Below are 16,208 nucleotides of genomic sequence, written 5' to 3'. Positions count from 1 at the left end.
TGCCTATTTTTCCCAAATGCAGAGTCCTGAATAAATAAATTTCTATATATTCTTAATGCTTAGCTCCAGATCTTTTGGCTGATAAATATTATTACAAAATATATTATTTGCAAATGGAAAACACAAAGAAATTTGTGTTAAATTTCTCCTTGTCAAAACACTTATATTTCGAGTTGCAGTTGGTTGAAGTCTATAATCTTCGCCAAGAATAATATCAACATGAAAAATTACCATGCGGTTTGGTATTCATTAACTAATATTTAAAAAAATTCCTTTAGGCATCACTGCATGATTTATCTCTCAAGCTTCCACGAGTTGATAGTTATATGAGAAAGAATTCACAAAATATTGGATGCGCAAATAAGTTTTGAGCATTTTCTTTTTTTTTTTTTATATATAACTTTGAAGCTTTATTCAGAGAAATTGAAAGAATATTATCCATCGCTAGCTACGACTTTTCCTTATCTTTTAGGTAGCATACAGATTCTGCATTTAAAAAATTCCTCGTCTTTTGAGGCGATCCAAGAACCGACCCAATTTTTGACTTCTTCGTATGAAGTGAATTGTTGCTTGGCAAAGTCATGAGTCATCGACCGTAACAAGTGGAATTCAGAAGGAACAATGTCTGGTGAATACAGCGGGTGGGGTAGGTCATCCCATTGAAGTGCCTCCAAAGTTTCCTTGACGACTTTTGCAGCATGTGGGCTAGCATTGTCATGCTGAAAGATCATTTTGTCATATCTTTTGGCATACTGGGGGCTTTTGAGCTTCAAGCTCAGTTCAGTTGCATCAACTGTTGTTTGAAATGTTCCCCAGTGATGGTTTCGTAAGGCTAGATTAGCTCATAATAGATCACTTGGTGCTGATCCCACCAGATGCACAGCATTAGCTTCTTGCCGTGAATTCGTTTTGGTCGTTGAAGTTTTGATGCATGGCCGGTTTATTGCACGATTTTCTCTGCTTTGGGTTGTGGTAGTAGATCCATTTTTCATTCCCCATTATGATTCGATGCAAAACCCCTCCCAATTTTGCCTTTGGAACAACCATTCACACGTAAAAAAAACAGCATTTGACATGTCTTGGCCTTGAGTTCGTACGGAACCAAATTTCCTTGTTTTTGCATTATACCCATAGCCTTGAGACACTTTGAAATTGGCCTTGAGTCACTCCCAATGTTTTGGCAAACTCCTCTTCCAGTTCGGCATGAATCCTGGTTCAATAACCCTTCCAACTCGGCGTTTTCAAACTTTACTGGTCACATGTTTTTATTGACGAAGCATGTTCCTCATATGCTCCATCAATAAAAACACAGCAGTCAATGTCCATCAGCTGCACTTTTCTTCAAATTAAAATGAAAAATAAGCGTTTTCCGTAAATTTTGTTTTGTTGGTACAAAGGTTAACATGAGAGGAGCACATAGAAAGTCTGTTGTTTATACTTCAGCGAAATGAAGCAGACTGATTTTAGATGGAACTGCTGGCAGTTTAACATGTATAAAGTTACAAGATTGTCCGATAGGATTCAATACTAGTAACACCATCGTCTTGTGTAAATACCTCGAAACTTATATATACACCCAATAATAAAAAATTATTCATGAAGTTGGTATCAAGGTTATAGGTTATTTAATAAGTGCACAATCGGTGATGAACTTTCATATAATGTTTTGGTTTGAAATATGCCAAGCAAAAAGGAGATAATGGAGCCAAATGGAAGAAACTGAGGCAAAATTTCTGCAGAAATGTAAAATTTTAAAGTAAAATTTCTTAAGGGAAAAATGAGAAAATGAATTTGATAGATATCTAGTGCTATCTGGGTTTGTGCAATGCCGAATTTCTGATATTCTCAAAATTTTTGTTTTGAGCAAAACAGATTGTGAACTTTAGGAAGAACAGTGCTATTAAATTACAGAAAAATTTAGAGAAGAATGAAAGTGTTTTAGTTTTTTAATGAATCGCATAATCCTTATTTAAAATTATTAACATTTGGGTAAATGTTTACAATTGGGTGCCCCTTGTTTATTGGCGATTCTTTTTTGACGCCAAGATCGGCGTCAGGAAGGCACAATTTCAAGATGGCCGCTACACAAAACAAAAATAAGAAGTCAAAGAACTGCATAAGATCTGTGTCCATGTACACATCGATCTGTTTTTACTTACGAAAACATCCTAGAATTACACAAACTAGGCTTTGTGCACTGCTTTAAATATGTTCATGTAAACATCAATCTATAAATAAAATCGGGAAGCTAAAACAAAGTTAAAACTATCGTGGTGACCAGAAGTGAGGTTTCATCGCCAAAATTTTTAAAACTTTGTCGCCAATCGAAGGGGCACCCAATTCTACACTAGAGCAAGTATTTGTATTTTAAATTACTAGTAAGTTTCTTTTTCACAGATTGATAATGTTTGCTGATTTACAATAACTGAGAATCTTTTTAGAAAAAGTCATGAAAACCATCAACTTTCTAAATGAGGTACAAATTAATTTTGGGGGCTTGTTTGATTTTTTTTTTTTTTTTTTTTTTTTATTGGATAAATCTTCAAATCCTTGGTTTTAGCTTGAAAATGATCCAAACTTGAGTGCATTTTCCATTGTTTCATAATTTCAAAGATAGTTTAACACTTTGAAGCTATGACTGCTTTGGATATTTTGAATAATTTTACGATTTTTAAAAATAATGAAATTTCTAAAAGAACCTGACATTAATTTCTATTGTCTTGCCACAGTCACTTCAAATATGAAATCATTAATATATTTAGCTAAAAAAGTAATAATTTCTAAATACAGATGATAAATCTTGTCGTTATTTTTTCATTTAAAACCATGACAAGAAATAAAATTTCCAAATTATTGATTAACACTTTTTGAATAAATTATTTTATGAGGAATATTTTAATGTCATCGATTTGCAATAAGGAATGCTTAAAGTAGGGAAAAAATAAGTAGTCTATGCTCTAGTATTTAGTAGAATATCTACGTAAACAAATTCAATAATATAAGTGTCCGAAACCAAATGTTAGCGACTGAACATCGCCTAATTATTCACCGGCTAGATTTTAGATACTACATAGAATAAAAAGTATGAATATTTTTATTCTATGTTGCGTCTAGAAATGTTCTATGTTGTGTCCAAAAAAATCATGATTCTCAGAAATTTTATATCCTACCCAAAATAAAAATACTGACTTCTAATTACATATAATTTAAATTCCAATCATAGAGTATTTCGACGATCTAACTGATCACACTTCATTAAATAACTATAATTCCAAGAATGTCTTCGGCAAATTTACAGCATAACCTATCAGCTTCAGCAAGATTTCAATTAACAGTTCGTTCTGAAATTGTAATTGCTAACCCAATTTTCTTGGATATTCAAAACCTTTACCATAAAAGGTTAAAATAAAAGATATTATGTCTTATACATTTGAAGAAATATAATATATATATTTAATAGAAATGTAAAAGGTGTATTAGATTTCGGATTATGAACATTTGTCTCACGAAGCCTTTTATGTTGTACCTGAAAATCATTTCCAGAAAAATCAATTCCTCGCACGAACGGTAACACACCAGTCACAGCCATCTTTCTGTGGTTACAAATTCTCCAACGGTCAGAGCTAAATCCCCGAACGCGCAGGGAGGTCACGTGATCGTCGCTTCATGCGTAAGCCGACGTCACAACGAAGCTCCGCCCAGCATCAACAACTTCCTTCGATGTAAACATGGTTCGAAACTTTGATTCGGAAATCTGAAATAAGTCTATGGATATCCGTGAAAAATGTATGTTTGAACGATTTCGAGCATTATACAACTGAATGGCTTCTCCGTATTTCACCGTATAAAAAGCGGCACAGCTTTAGTATTAGTCCTTTTTGGCGAGAAATTTGTTTGGCGACATTTTGGAGCGATAAATGAAAAATTATGATAACCTTTGTCATCCTAAATACTGAGCTTCAAACATGCCGCCATTTCTGTCCACGTAACTTTAACGAATTTGATAGGTATCAGAGCTTTGATGGCAGGAGGGATAAATTGTGTGTTTCTCTTAAAGTTACTTTTGTGTTAGGAATGCACAACATTTAAAATATTTTTTAAAAGGGCCAAATTTCTGATAGTTAAAACTGGTGCTTTTAATATAACATCACATGAGTCTTGACATTTTTTCATATCTCAACTCTGCATATTATTATAAACTCTTATATAAAAAATGTAGTGCACGTAAAATAATCTTCATTAAGATATTCTAGTATCAGATATTTTTAATCTTATATTTACATGATACGGTTGCTTTGTCAAGTTCAACGATTAAGCTAAACTTAGCAAAACTAGGCAAGGTAACCTCACAGTAAGATTAATAATTTAATTCACAATGGAACTGTGTTTGAATAAAAAATATATATATACATTCAAAAGTCGTTAATTCGGACACCCATAATCCGGAATGATCTATAATTCGGACTTCAAAGCTAAAATCTGCGCATGCGCCGCGTTGACGCAAGCCCATAGGCGTTTTACGCGCGCGCGCAAGACATTTACTACTGCGCATATGCGTCTGTGCAAGCGCAGAATACGTTTTCGCGTGCGCGTTTAATGTATAACGGACGGTATAAGCTAAAATTATCTAATTATCTATTTCAGTTAATGTTGATGATTGCGTTGTTCCTTAATCTTCGAATTGGATCCGGCTTATTATTTTTTGCAGACTGTAAGAGCAATTTTATAAAAGTAACCTTGAACTTTCGATTATGTCAAATAGAATTTCCGATGCTGAAGCTCCCAAAGGATCTAGAAAACGAAAGTATGTTTCGATGTCCATCAAACAAAAAACGAATTGCTGCAAAAAAGGGATAAAGGTATATCCTTTGTTTATCTAACCGTTCGGAAATCTGTTTATCAATTTCACACTGCTCTGCGCGGGGGGGGACGTCGAGGCTCAAAATGAACAGGAAGTTGATCTGTCAGCACTATCGTTACCTTCAGGGCAGATGTTTTTATTTTATTCGGCTTATAATTCCTTACTAAATGTAGTATTTAATCTCCATGTACTCCGTCTTTGATATGATTTAAATCAAATTCCTCGTCATTATAAATATAACGAATACAAATCAAATCCTTTTCTGGTTGCAATTTTCTAATTTCGGCTATGCGTAAGGTATGTTTTACGCATGCGCGCGTTGAAAGAAATGTTTAATAAAGTAAACAAATAAATATTAAGCTTCTTTTTTGGTAATTTTGATACCCTTTAGATCATAATTGCTCATTATTTTATAAATTACGGTTTCATATTTTTAATTTTATAATTTCTGCATGCCATCTTACCAGATTTAAACTGATGATCTATAATCCGGAAAAATCGATAATCCGGAATCGCCGAAGTCCCGACGAGTCCGGATTAAAGACTTTTGACTGTATAAACAGTTATCTGTTATTTTGTAACCAGACCTTAAAAATAGATTCTAAGTTTTTGAAAATGCCATTCAACTGCATTTCTATATATTTGCTATTTTTTTCCTCATGTCACATCATTCATCATCATGGGCAAACTTGTGAATAAAATTTATGTAGTTGCTACTAAAACATCTGTGTGTTTTATTGGATTTATGATGCTTGCATAATAAAGATATTTGCCATTCCACCATTCATACTTGTGGATAAATACAGTCAAAAGTCTTTAATCCGGAATCGTCGGGACTTCGGCGATTCCGGATTATCGATTTTTCCGGATTATAGAACATCAGTTTAAATCTGGTAAGATGGCATGCAGAAATTATAAAATTAAAAATATGAAACCGTAATTTATAAAATAATGAGCAATTATGATCTAAAGGATATCAAAATTTACAAAAAAAGAAGCTTAATATTTATTTGTTTACTTTATTAAACATTTCTTTCAACGCGCGCATGCGTTAAGCATACCTAACGCATAGCCGAAATTAGAAAATTGCAACCAGAAAGCTATTTGATTTGTATTCGTGATATTTATAATGACGAGGAATTTGATTTAAATCATATCAAAGACAGTACATTGAGATTAAATACTACATTTAGTAAGGAATTATAAGCCGAATAAAATAAAAACATCTGCCCTGAAGATAACGATAGTGCTGACAGATCAACTTCCAGTTCATTTTGAGCCGCGACGACCCCCCCCCCCCGCGCAGAGCAGTGTGAAATTGATAAACAGATTTCGGAACGGTTAGATAAACAAAGGATATACCTTTATCCATTTTTTGTAGCAATTCGTTTTTTGTTTGATGGACATTGAAACATACTTTCGTTTTCTAGATCCTTTGGGAGCTCCATCATTGGAAATTCTATTTGACATAATCGAAAGTTCAATCTTACTTTTATAAAATTGCTCTTATACAGTCTGCAAAAAATAATAAGACTGATCCAATTCGAAGATTAAGGAACAACGCAATCATCAACATTAACTGAAATAGATAATTAGATAATTTTAGCTTATACCGTCCGTTATACATTAAACGCGCACGCGAAAACGTATTCTGCGCTTTCGCAGTAGTAAAGGTCTTGCGCGCACGCGTAAAACGCCCATGAGCATGCGTCAACGCGGCGCATGCGAAGAAAAATTTTAGCTTTGAAGTCCAGATTATAGATCATTCCGGATTATGGGTGTCCGAATTAACGACTTTTGACTGTATCCAACTCTCATATAACAGTTTATAATTATATCAACACAACTAGAAATTGAATTTCTTTGCTCCAGGCAAACTGGAATTTGTGTTTCCTCGCTTTCAAAATCAGTTTAGTTTTATCCGAAATCTAGGCTCCAATTTTTTTTACCTAATTTTTAAATAATTTCCTTGCCAATTCAATAAAGTTTAAAAAAAAAAGTAGGCAATTTCTATTCTCTGACTTCGCAAATCCAACAGATACATAAATCAGAAATTACAAAAAAAAAAAAAAAAAAAAAAAAAAAAAAAAAAAGACAGTTTTTTATTGCAAGTTGAAATTAGGTGCATTTGAGTAAAAATTTTATGTGATGCAATTAAAATATGAAATGAGCAAAATTTCAGGCACATGTCTTGTAATACTATTTCTATCATTATCATATTTTTCAAACAAGGAGCTCACATGTGTTAACCCTTAGCCTGTCGAGTAATTATCTGCGAATCCCTTTAAAACTGTTGCTAGTTTTGGACCGAACTTGCCGTAAAATGTCGCGAAAATAACTCTAAACCTTTGAAAATTGTCAAGCAGTTCTTTTGTTATTTCCCATCCCTCCCAGAATTTTACTTCAATGATTCCGCTAAGTGAGATTGATTGCTATATATTGTTCGGTAGCTGTAAGCTCTCAAGAGAATTGCAAAAGGCTAGACTCTCCGTGATGATCGTCTTAATGCCGCAGGCTGCAGCTGCGAAACTTGAAAGTTTCCTTCCCTTAAACAATCTTATCTCTACATATCTTTTCTACATACAATAAAAGAAAAAGTCTGTCTGTGTGTGTGCGCCTTTCGTTCGCGCTGCGCGTAAGCTAATAGACCCACGGCTACGAAATTTGGTACATAGGTACATCTACACAAGAGCCAGTGCACTTCGAAGCGACTTTTTCGAAATTCGAATTCGAATTTTTTTTATTTCATGTTTTGTGACGAAATCGTGTCATTTTGAAACATAATGGGCTATAGGAAAGCGAGATTTTACTCTACACACTCCATTTTCATATCGTCATGAAACGTAGGCACTTAGCTATTTTACGAACTTAAAATAAATTTCGTGTTTCAATAAATCGATTAAATACGAATTTATTTAATAAAGGGAGCTTAACACTTTTTCAATGGGATTTTTTCTAAAAGATTAGTTCGAGAATTAAATCTTTTACATGTTTGCACATTTTTTTAAAAATTATTTTAAATTATTTCGGCTTTTTTCCTTTTTTTAGAATTTAAATTTGCTTTTTTACTTTTATACGTATTTGTTAAGAATTTAAATTTGTTTAAATTTAAATTTCATTCCTTGCAGCAATGGCGCAAAGAATATTTAATTAAATATGTATTTAAATTTAATTTTTTAATTAAATTCAATTTATTCTTATGAAACAATTTTATTTTTTAAAATGTACAGTTTATTTTTCTTTGAATTTTGGACGCGTTAAACTTTCATCTTTGCGAATGCTTTTACAAAAAGAATTTTGGAAAAATGATAATATTTTGTATTTTTAAAAGATTTTTTAAATGAAGCTTCCGAGTACATTTCTCACATCTCACATCTTTAAAAATGTGATTTTGGCAACAATTTTCCTGTCTTATTGTTGTTGATAGATTTTTGATGAAATCGCTTCATTTTGCATAGTTTCATTCTTTTAGAAATATGGGTTTGGCAACAATTTTTCATCGTATTTCTTATGTCACTGTTTTTAAGAGATTGGCATATTTCATTGTTATTTTTATATAAATATAATATTTTTATATAAATATAATATAAAGTTGTTCTGTGGAGTAAAATTCTGCGCGGAATTTTATGTTTTTTGAGTTGCTTTCATGTTATTTTTTTGCTTATTTCACTGTTTATAAGATATTGAAAAGTTTTGCATAATTTTTGTTCTTCTACGGAAAGTTGGTTAATTTTTTAATTAGGATAATTAATATTTGTATTAAGACATATAGCTTATTTCATTGTAATTTTTTCCCTTGAAAACATAAGATAAAATATCATTAATTATACTTTGCTTTTCAGATTTTTTTTTTTTTTTTTTTTGTTTTTTGCATTCCTTTATTTTATTTATTGCTCATTTCACTGTTTTTAAGATATTGAAAAGTTTTGACTGATTTTTTTAGGAAACAAAGTTATTAACCTCCTTTATACCATTTGAGTTCTCAAGATTTTGCAAAGGGAATTTGGTTAATTTATTTATTAGGATAATTAATATTTGTATTAAGGGACATTGCTTATTAAATTGTAATTTTGTTATACGTAATAACTTTTTTTATGAAGTTGTTCTGCAGAGTAAAATCCTACGCAGTTTTTAAATTTAACGTTTGGAGTCCCTTCAGCCATTTTTCCGGTACATTTAAAAGCCAGACGAAGGTTCGCAGCGAAGCTGATAGTTTTCAAATAAATTGGTTTTAAAATTTACTCGGTTAAATTTTAAATTATTACGCATTTTTAACCTAAGTAACCTAAATCTGTATGTCACTGATTATCACCGGAATTTCAATGCAGACTGATTAAACTGATATCACTAAAATTATATTCTGACAAATAGCTGGTGCAATTTTCATTCCTTCTGAGATATTGCTGAAACATTTCGTATTATTTCCGATTTTCTGTATTTTTGTCATTAATTAAAAATCTTTAAAACCTTCAGCATTTTCCTATATTCTTCAACTGCAGGCAACTAATAATTATTTTAAATAATTTCTTTTTTCCTTAATTATTACGTAGTTTTAAGAGAGTAATAAACGAAATATTTGGGTGTTTTTAAGGGTGGTAATATTAATATTAAATTTGCATTTTACTTTTTCATATACATTCAAGATATTCAGAAAGGGAATTATAACATGAAACCGTTTTCAGTGTATCATAAATTTATGGATTAAAATTAAAAATTCTTGCTTTCCTGTCCAAGAAACACTAGTAAATTTTATCTGAAATAGGAAGGATGAGACATATTAATAACAAACAAAGCAATTAATTTGGAAGTCAAAGAACAAAAATCAGTGTTATATTTTCAAATTTTCACAGGACTAGTTTCGATGGTTTTACCGAACCATCATCTTCAGCTGCAAAAGCGCAAATGAACGAGATAAGATATAATGAAAATTAGATTGTGAAAATTTGAAAATATAACGCCGATTTTTGTTGTTTGACTTCCAATTTAATGTTTGTTCGGCTTGTTATTGTATCTTAATTAAACAAAGCAATGTTGTTACTTATTAGCTTACAATATAATTTATTCAATATGGTATTTTTGTAAAGAAAGAGTGTTGCTGTACATTTGGTAAAGTATAAATAAGCATTTCATTTAATAATTATAAAAGTTATTAATTATTTAATAATTATAAAAGTTATTAATTATTTAATAATTAATCATAAGAATATGAATAAATATTTTTTCGGAGATATATTTTGCAGCGATATTTTTTTTCTAGGGATCCCAGCATACATTTTTGAAGCATTATGCTCTAAATAAATGTCTTGTTTAAACATAGCATTTATTGTTGACAAATCTCCAACCAAAGGAAATACCTTACTAGGGAGGATATTCAAACAAAAATTTTTATTAGAATAAATATTTTCGTTATTTTAATACTACTAATAATATACAAACATTAGTTTAAGTTCACTATAGTTGAGTGAATAAGATTGCTGGATGTTGTTATTTTGTTGTTGGCAACCGAACAGTTTAGCTGCTTGTGGTATTTATGATTTTCCCGATGCGTAACGTGAATTCAAGTCAATTTTATTTAGAAAATTGCCCACGAAGGTGTTCTCTTAAAGCAGATAACCCATGACTTCTTAAAAACTGTAAAATATAATCTGTGGATATTTTCCGTTATACGATAACACGAAGAAAATGATTTCCTATACGAAACATATGATCAGCGCTGTTATTGCCCGCCGTTTAATTAAATGCATCCATCTTATTCCTTACAATTAATTTTTCCTTTTCAAAGAAAGTTTGATTTCAGTAAAATGTACTATTTACAATGTGTCATTTTATTTTGCTCGTTTTTTATGCAAATATTCAAATTCAGATAGGTATTGCGTAAGTTCAGAAAGCCAACTAGTCTCCAAGTGGTAAGATAGCTGAGCACCGGTAAATTCTAGCGGCTGCATGGGGGGTTTAGGGGTTTTTCATAAGTACAATTGATTGTGAATTAACAGTTTGTTTCCCACAAAAAAAAAATCTACCATGAAGACTTCCTTTCCCATAGACAAACAGGTCCTGTGTACTTTATTATAATTCAAAATCTTAAGCGTAAAAATCTTTTATCATAGCCGATGTTGACGCTAAAATATTTTCTATCTGATGTGTCAAGTTAGCATAATAGTATATTTCTAACGAAAATTGTTTGGCTCATGTTACCCTATAATGAAAAAAAGATTCAAATCGGTTTTTAGCTTAAACAGTATTTTCATTATTAATTATATCACGAATTTTATCAATAGTATTCTTAGTATTAATTTCAGGCATGCATTCAAGAATATAATATACACAAAGCTGTGTCTAATGATTACGGCTAATTTTTATATAAAATTTTATAGTATAAAAATTTAGGTTCGTAGGTCAGCCATATTTGAAAGAGTTCTTATGTATTATAAGAAAAGAGAGAGAGAAATTTAAGAATCAAAAGATTTACCACGAATGAAGCTATTTTTTTCAAATCTTTCAGTATACAAGTAATACAAAAGCAGTATAGGAATTTCTTTTCTTAATACCCAACCGAAGAGCTGAGGGGACGTACAATGATTAACATACAATATGTGCCTTGAATTATTTTGCTTTACATGCAATTTCTTTATATATGTAAAACAAAATAAACTTTCACCTATTCCAAGATTTCAAGAATTCACAGAGAGAGAGAAATATCTATAACAAATTTTATTGTTGTCTGACTGATTGTTTCTGAAACAATAAGTCTTCCAACTCAAGCTTTCAAGCTTCAAGCTATTCAAATACGAACGCGTCTCAGCAAAGCCATTTGGACCGCATATGCTTTGTTAAAGAAAACCTTTTGGGGGTAAAATCATCCACTTCATCGGGGTTTTCAAACAAAGCAGTCAGTGGTCCTGTTACTACCTGCTGACCTAGAGAAATTTCTCAGAAACTTTTGTTCGAAGAAAACGAGTTTTATATTTTTAAGAATTTCTATTCTGACAGCAAGATTTTGTTATTTTTCATATATAGATGAAAAGAAACTAATTTGTTTTTAATAAAGAAGAAAAAAATTAATAAGCTTATTTAAATTTTTTACACAGCACCGAATAAGGAGACGAAATTTAATTTTCTTTATAAATATTTTCTCAGACAATACTTTAGTGTTTTTCAAATTCCGAGAATAGCGCGTTAGTGCATGCATTTTCAAATCAGATTTATTTAATTAATATATATTTGGATATGCCGAACAAGCACACTTTCGCACACATACACTGTATATTAGTACATACATAAAAATGAGATAAAATTTGAAAACAAGCAATTTAAAAACTACTGTATTGAAAAATTATTGAAAATTTGCTTTTACCTCATTTTTTTTTTTTCGTTATATACATTTACTTCAGTTTTTTTATATGCATTTACTTAGTTTATTTTCTTATATGCATTTACTTAATTTTATTTTGTTATATGCATCTGTTAGTGTTTTTGAAAAATTTTTAGATTTTTTGAGTATGGCAAAGGAAACGAGATCTATCAGCCGAAGGCAATGAATGTCTCCATGGACGACTTTCTAAGTAAAACGTACTCATGTTCATGTTACACATAAGGGAAATCACAAAATTCAACCAGTTCGTTTGTTTGGGTTCGAATACGAATCGAAATAGCGATAATCAGATATCTTAGCCAGGAGGCCATTGATTGGGTTTGACAGATTTGGAAACCTAATAAATAGTATTTAATAAATATAATATTATTAAACGAATCGGATTTATATAAACCAAATAAAATTCTTATATCGAACACAACTAAAACTCGATATAATTTACACTGATAAACTTATGTGTAATAACACTGATAAATTAAAATACTAAACGGAATATATATTAATTCTACATAGATAATTTTTTGTAATGTATTTCACTGGGAATGTCTGGCCGCAAAATCCTGATTATATATACCCTTATTTTAAGGTTATCACATATCTGATGGTTTGACTTTTACCTCAAAACACAAAGAATCCACCAAATTCAGTAAAATTAATAACTTTATTTCCCTGTTGAAAATTCTCTGAATCTTTTCAAATATAAAAGCACACGCGCCAAGCAGTTTGCTTTAAATAAATATATGCAGCAACGAGAAGATGCTCTTTTGACAGCAACTCGTTTCAAAAATCGAAAATTTTTCTAAATGTAAGAGATTTGTCGCATAAATTAATTTTTCATTAAACAAAAAAAAAAAAACAAAATAGAATAGCATATTATTAAAAGAATTTTATTGATAATTCAGATTCTGAAAACAAGAACATTGTTATTATAAAAAACAAAGAAAAAATAAACAACATATTTCATTCAACGGGGACCAACTTTGGCGCATGAACTTTTCAACATAAAAATATTTGAAGCATGTTATGGATAAAGGTTTATTTGATTATGGCAAAGTACTCGATGGTTATTTGCCTAAGGTGAAGGATGCCTTGGTTCGAGGACTGATTAACGGAAATTGGCTTGCATACATGTTACACATATGGAAAACTAAAAATATCATCCTGGCAACCAGCTCGTTTGCCGGGATTCGAACCCCGGACAGAACCACCAGTTGCTCTGTTAGACTCCGCTCAGTCGCTGGTGGGCTGTCGGATAACGGAAAAGTTCAAAATTTCATATTAGAGAAAAAGTGGTAGCATAGTATAATTCGAAGTTATTGCCATTTCAGTACTGTGAAGAGATTTCAAGAATGTTTAATTATTTTATTTAGCTTATGACAAACTAAATAAAATAATTAAACATTCTTGGAATCGCTTCTCTTAACATACTGGTAGTTTGACCTGCATTCAAACCCCCGTGAACAAGCTGATTGCATGGGCGTTTTTATAGTTTTGACATTTTGTAGTGCGAGATTGTTTACCTTAGAAAATCTGTCACGAAAGCATACCTCCCCTTAGACAGATCGCCTTCACGTGCTTAATAATCTAACAAGCCAAACCAAACACAACCCGAGCGAGGACTCGTAGTCAAGGCACGTCATCATGAAAAGCTAACTAAAATTGGCTCATATTCACATTAAACATGCGCAACAAACATTCGCTAAAACTGGTATGCAGGCAATCCATTCATCAGGATTTAAACCCGCTTCAAACTATTAGTATTCAACGATTTTACCGCTACTTCGTTGGCGGCCTTTTGTAGTATCTATAAGAAAAGTAATCGCAAAGACACAATCATTGCGTACCGACGGATGAACTAAATTCGGAATTCAAAGAATAACTTTCATTCGTGCTATTGCTGTTAGCATTGACATTTGGACAGATGTTAATTTATTTTAAGTTCTTTTAACGTAATTAATTTATATCTTTAAATAATTGATCTTCTGACTGTAATTTTTTGTGCGGAGTATATCTAACTCTTCCGTACAGTAACTGTTTTAATTAATTTACACTCCATTAATTTTAAGAGATTTTATATTGATAGATTTCTTTCCAAAAATGTTTCAAGGATTACATATTTTTTCTTTAGATTTCAAAACATTTTGGATTTAAAATCTTTATAATAAAATTTTTAAAACAAATATTTCTAGAAATTCCTTCGGCGTATTCATTTATTCCATTTAGTTGAAGTTTCGAGTAGAATATCTTCCTTTCAACATTCATATAATTTTTATATGTCAGTTCGCCATTTCTACGGAGCATAGAGCCACACATACGAGTACAAAACTCAGGCATGCTGAAAGCACAGTTTTAACATTTAAGAATGTAAAAAGAAGAATATACCATTATAATAATGCGCATTTGAAATACGAAGGCAAACAAGAAAGCTGGTTGCAACATTTTATATTTTTTCCTGACGAATCAGAAATTGTAATCATTTTTCAATACAAAAATAAAATATTTGATTCTTTAACATATAGGCATAAAGGTGTCCTCCGTTACAATTCTTATTTTTTCTTGTTTCTACTAAAATTCGGCAATGTACTATAACAACGTTGGATCCTGTTTGACTTTCATTTGTATAAAGTACCACAAGGCAAACAGTTGTAAAACGATTTATCTTCTTTCGCAAACTTTTACTCGGCACACAGATAATACATACCTGCTGTCTGACAAAGATACTTCACTCTAAGGACTTTTTCCTAAAGTGCTCTTTTCAAAGAGACTTCACACCCTATTAAGACCTTTGTGTCAACTGACAGCCGCCTGCAGAAAGGTAGGGGAAGGAAGACCAGATTGCGTCGTCTAAACACGTCTTAAGCAATCTTCGCGAAATTCGGGCTCCGTGTATACACGTCTTAAGCATTTTCGTGCAATTTGAAATTCGTGTAAAGACCTCTTAAGCATTTTTAAAGAAATTCCAAAAACGTTTAAACACGTCTTAAGCAGTTAAAGGGTTAAAAAAATTCTGTACAATGTTCCTATTAAAAAGTTTATGCTCATTTTTTTCCCAATAAGTATGTTTTTAATATGTTTGTGTACTTTTATCATGCATTACAAGTGAAACTTAAAAAAAATAATAAATATCAGATTTTATATGTGGCACTCAACACACTTTTGTTCTGCAGTGTTGCCTCTGCTATAATTTTATGAATAACTGCATTTCTGAATATTCAAAAAATGAATATTAATTGCATAGGCTGCTTCTTTACGAAAGACAAATTAAATGCAGATTCTGCCAAATTAGGAAATAATAGGTAGCAGTGCTAGGAATGCGTTTTTTTCTACATATATCAACCATTCAACTTACTTTCTTTGTTTTCAGCATTCATCTTTACTACCTACATTTCTGTCACTGAACTTGATTTAATATTAAACTATTATTTTAATTCTCAGGTATGCGTACATGGAATTAGTTTCATTAGTTAAAAAGATTATTAGTAAGTAAGATACTTGTAATGGTATATTGCTAAAAATATATAAACATGCAGGAAAAGAATTGTTTTAAAGGACATAAATAATATCTTAATAGACAAATCAACAAACCAAATCAATAATATAATTTGCTATTTCAGAATTTTCAGCAACAATACATTTTCTTATCTTTCTTTTTAATTTTTCAAAGCTACAAAACAGAAAATAAATCCATCACTGTTTCAAAATTTAAATACTCAATAAATAAAAGTGTGGAGAACAAAATATGATTTTAATAATGAATATTTATAAGGAATAACGTTTAACATTTATAAGAACTGTTCAAATAAACTATCACTAACAGCAACACATGCATCGCAACCACAATGAGGTAACTGGCATATACTTTGAAAGATGGCCGGCATGTACTTCTACAGCAATGGTGCTACTTAGGTGCCAAGGTCGGACTAGGGTTTTAAAAATTTATAGTAAACTATCACAAATTCTGTAAAAACATGCCTT

General features: G+C 31.1%; 1 protein-coding gene across 1 annotated transcript in view; it reads right to left on the bottom strand.

The window, feature by feature from the left end:
- fliI (FLII actin remodeling protein) overlaps window positions 1-3,679 on the bottom strand; it is a 175,271-nt gene extending 171,592 nt beyond the window's left edge. The window contains exon 1 of the mRNA XM_085815549.1: window positions 3,527-3,679. Within this exon, the coding sequence (XP_085671675.1) occupies window positions 3,527-3,589 (63 nt within the window). The 5' untranslated portion in view covers window positions 3,590-3,679. The remainder of the gene's footprint in view (window positions 1-3,526) is intronic.
- Window positions 3,680-16,208: the final 12,529 nt, after the last annotated feature.

The sequence above is a fragment of the Stegodyphus dumicola genome, chromosome 4, assembly GCF_044657685.1.
Source record: "Stegodyphus dumicola isolate Sdum_Otavi_A_Nest chromosome 4, ASM4465768v1".
NCBI lineage: Eukaryota > Metazoa > Arthropoda > Arachnida > Araneae > Eresidae > Stegodyphus > Stegodyphus dumicola.
This window is presented reverse-complemented; position numbering and strand designations above follow the sequence as displayed.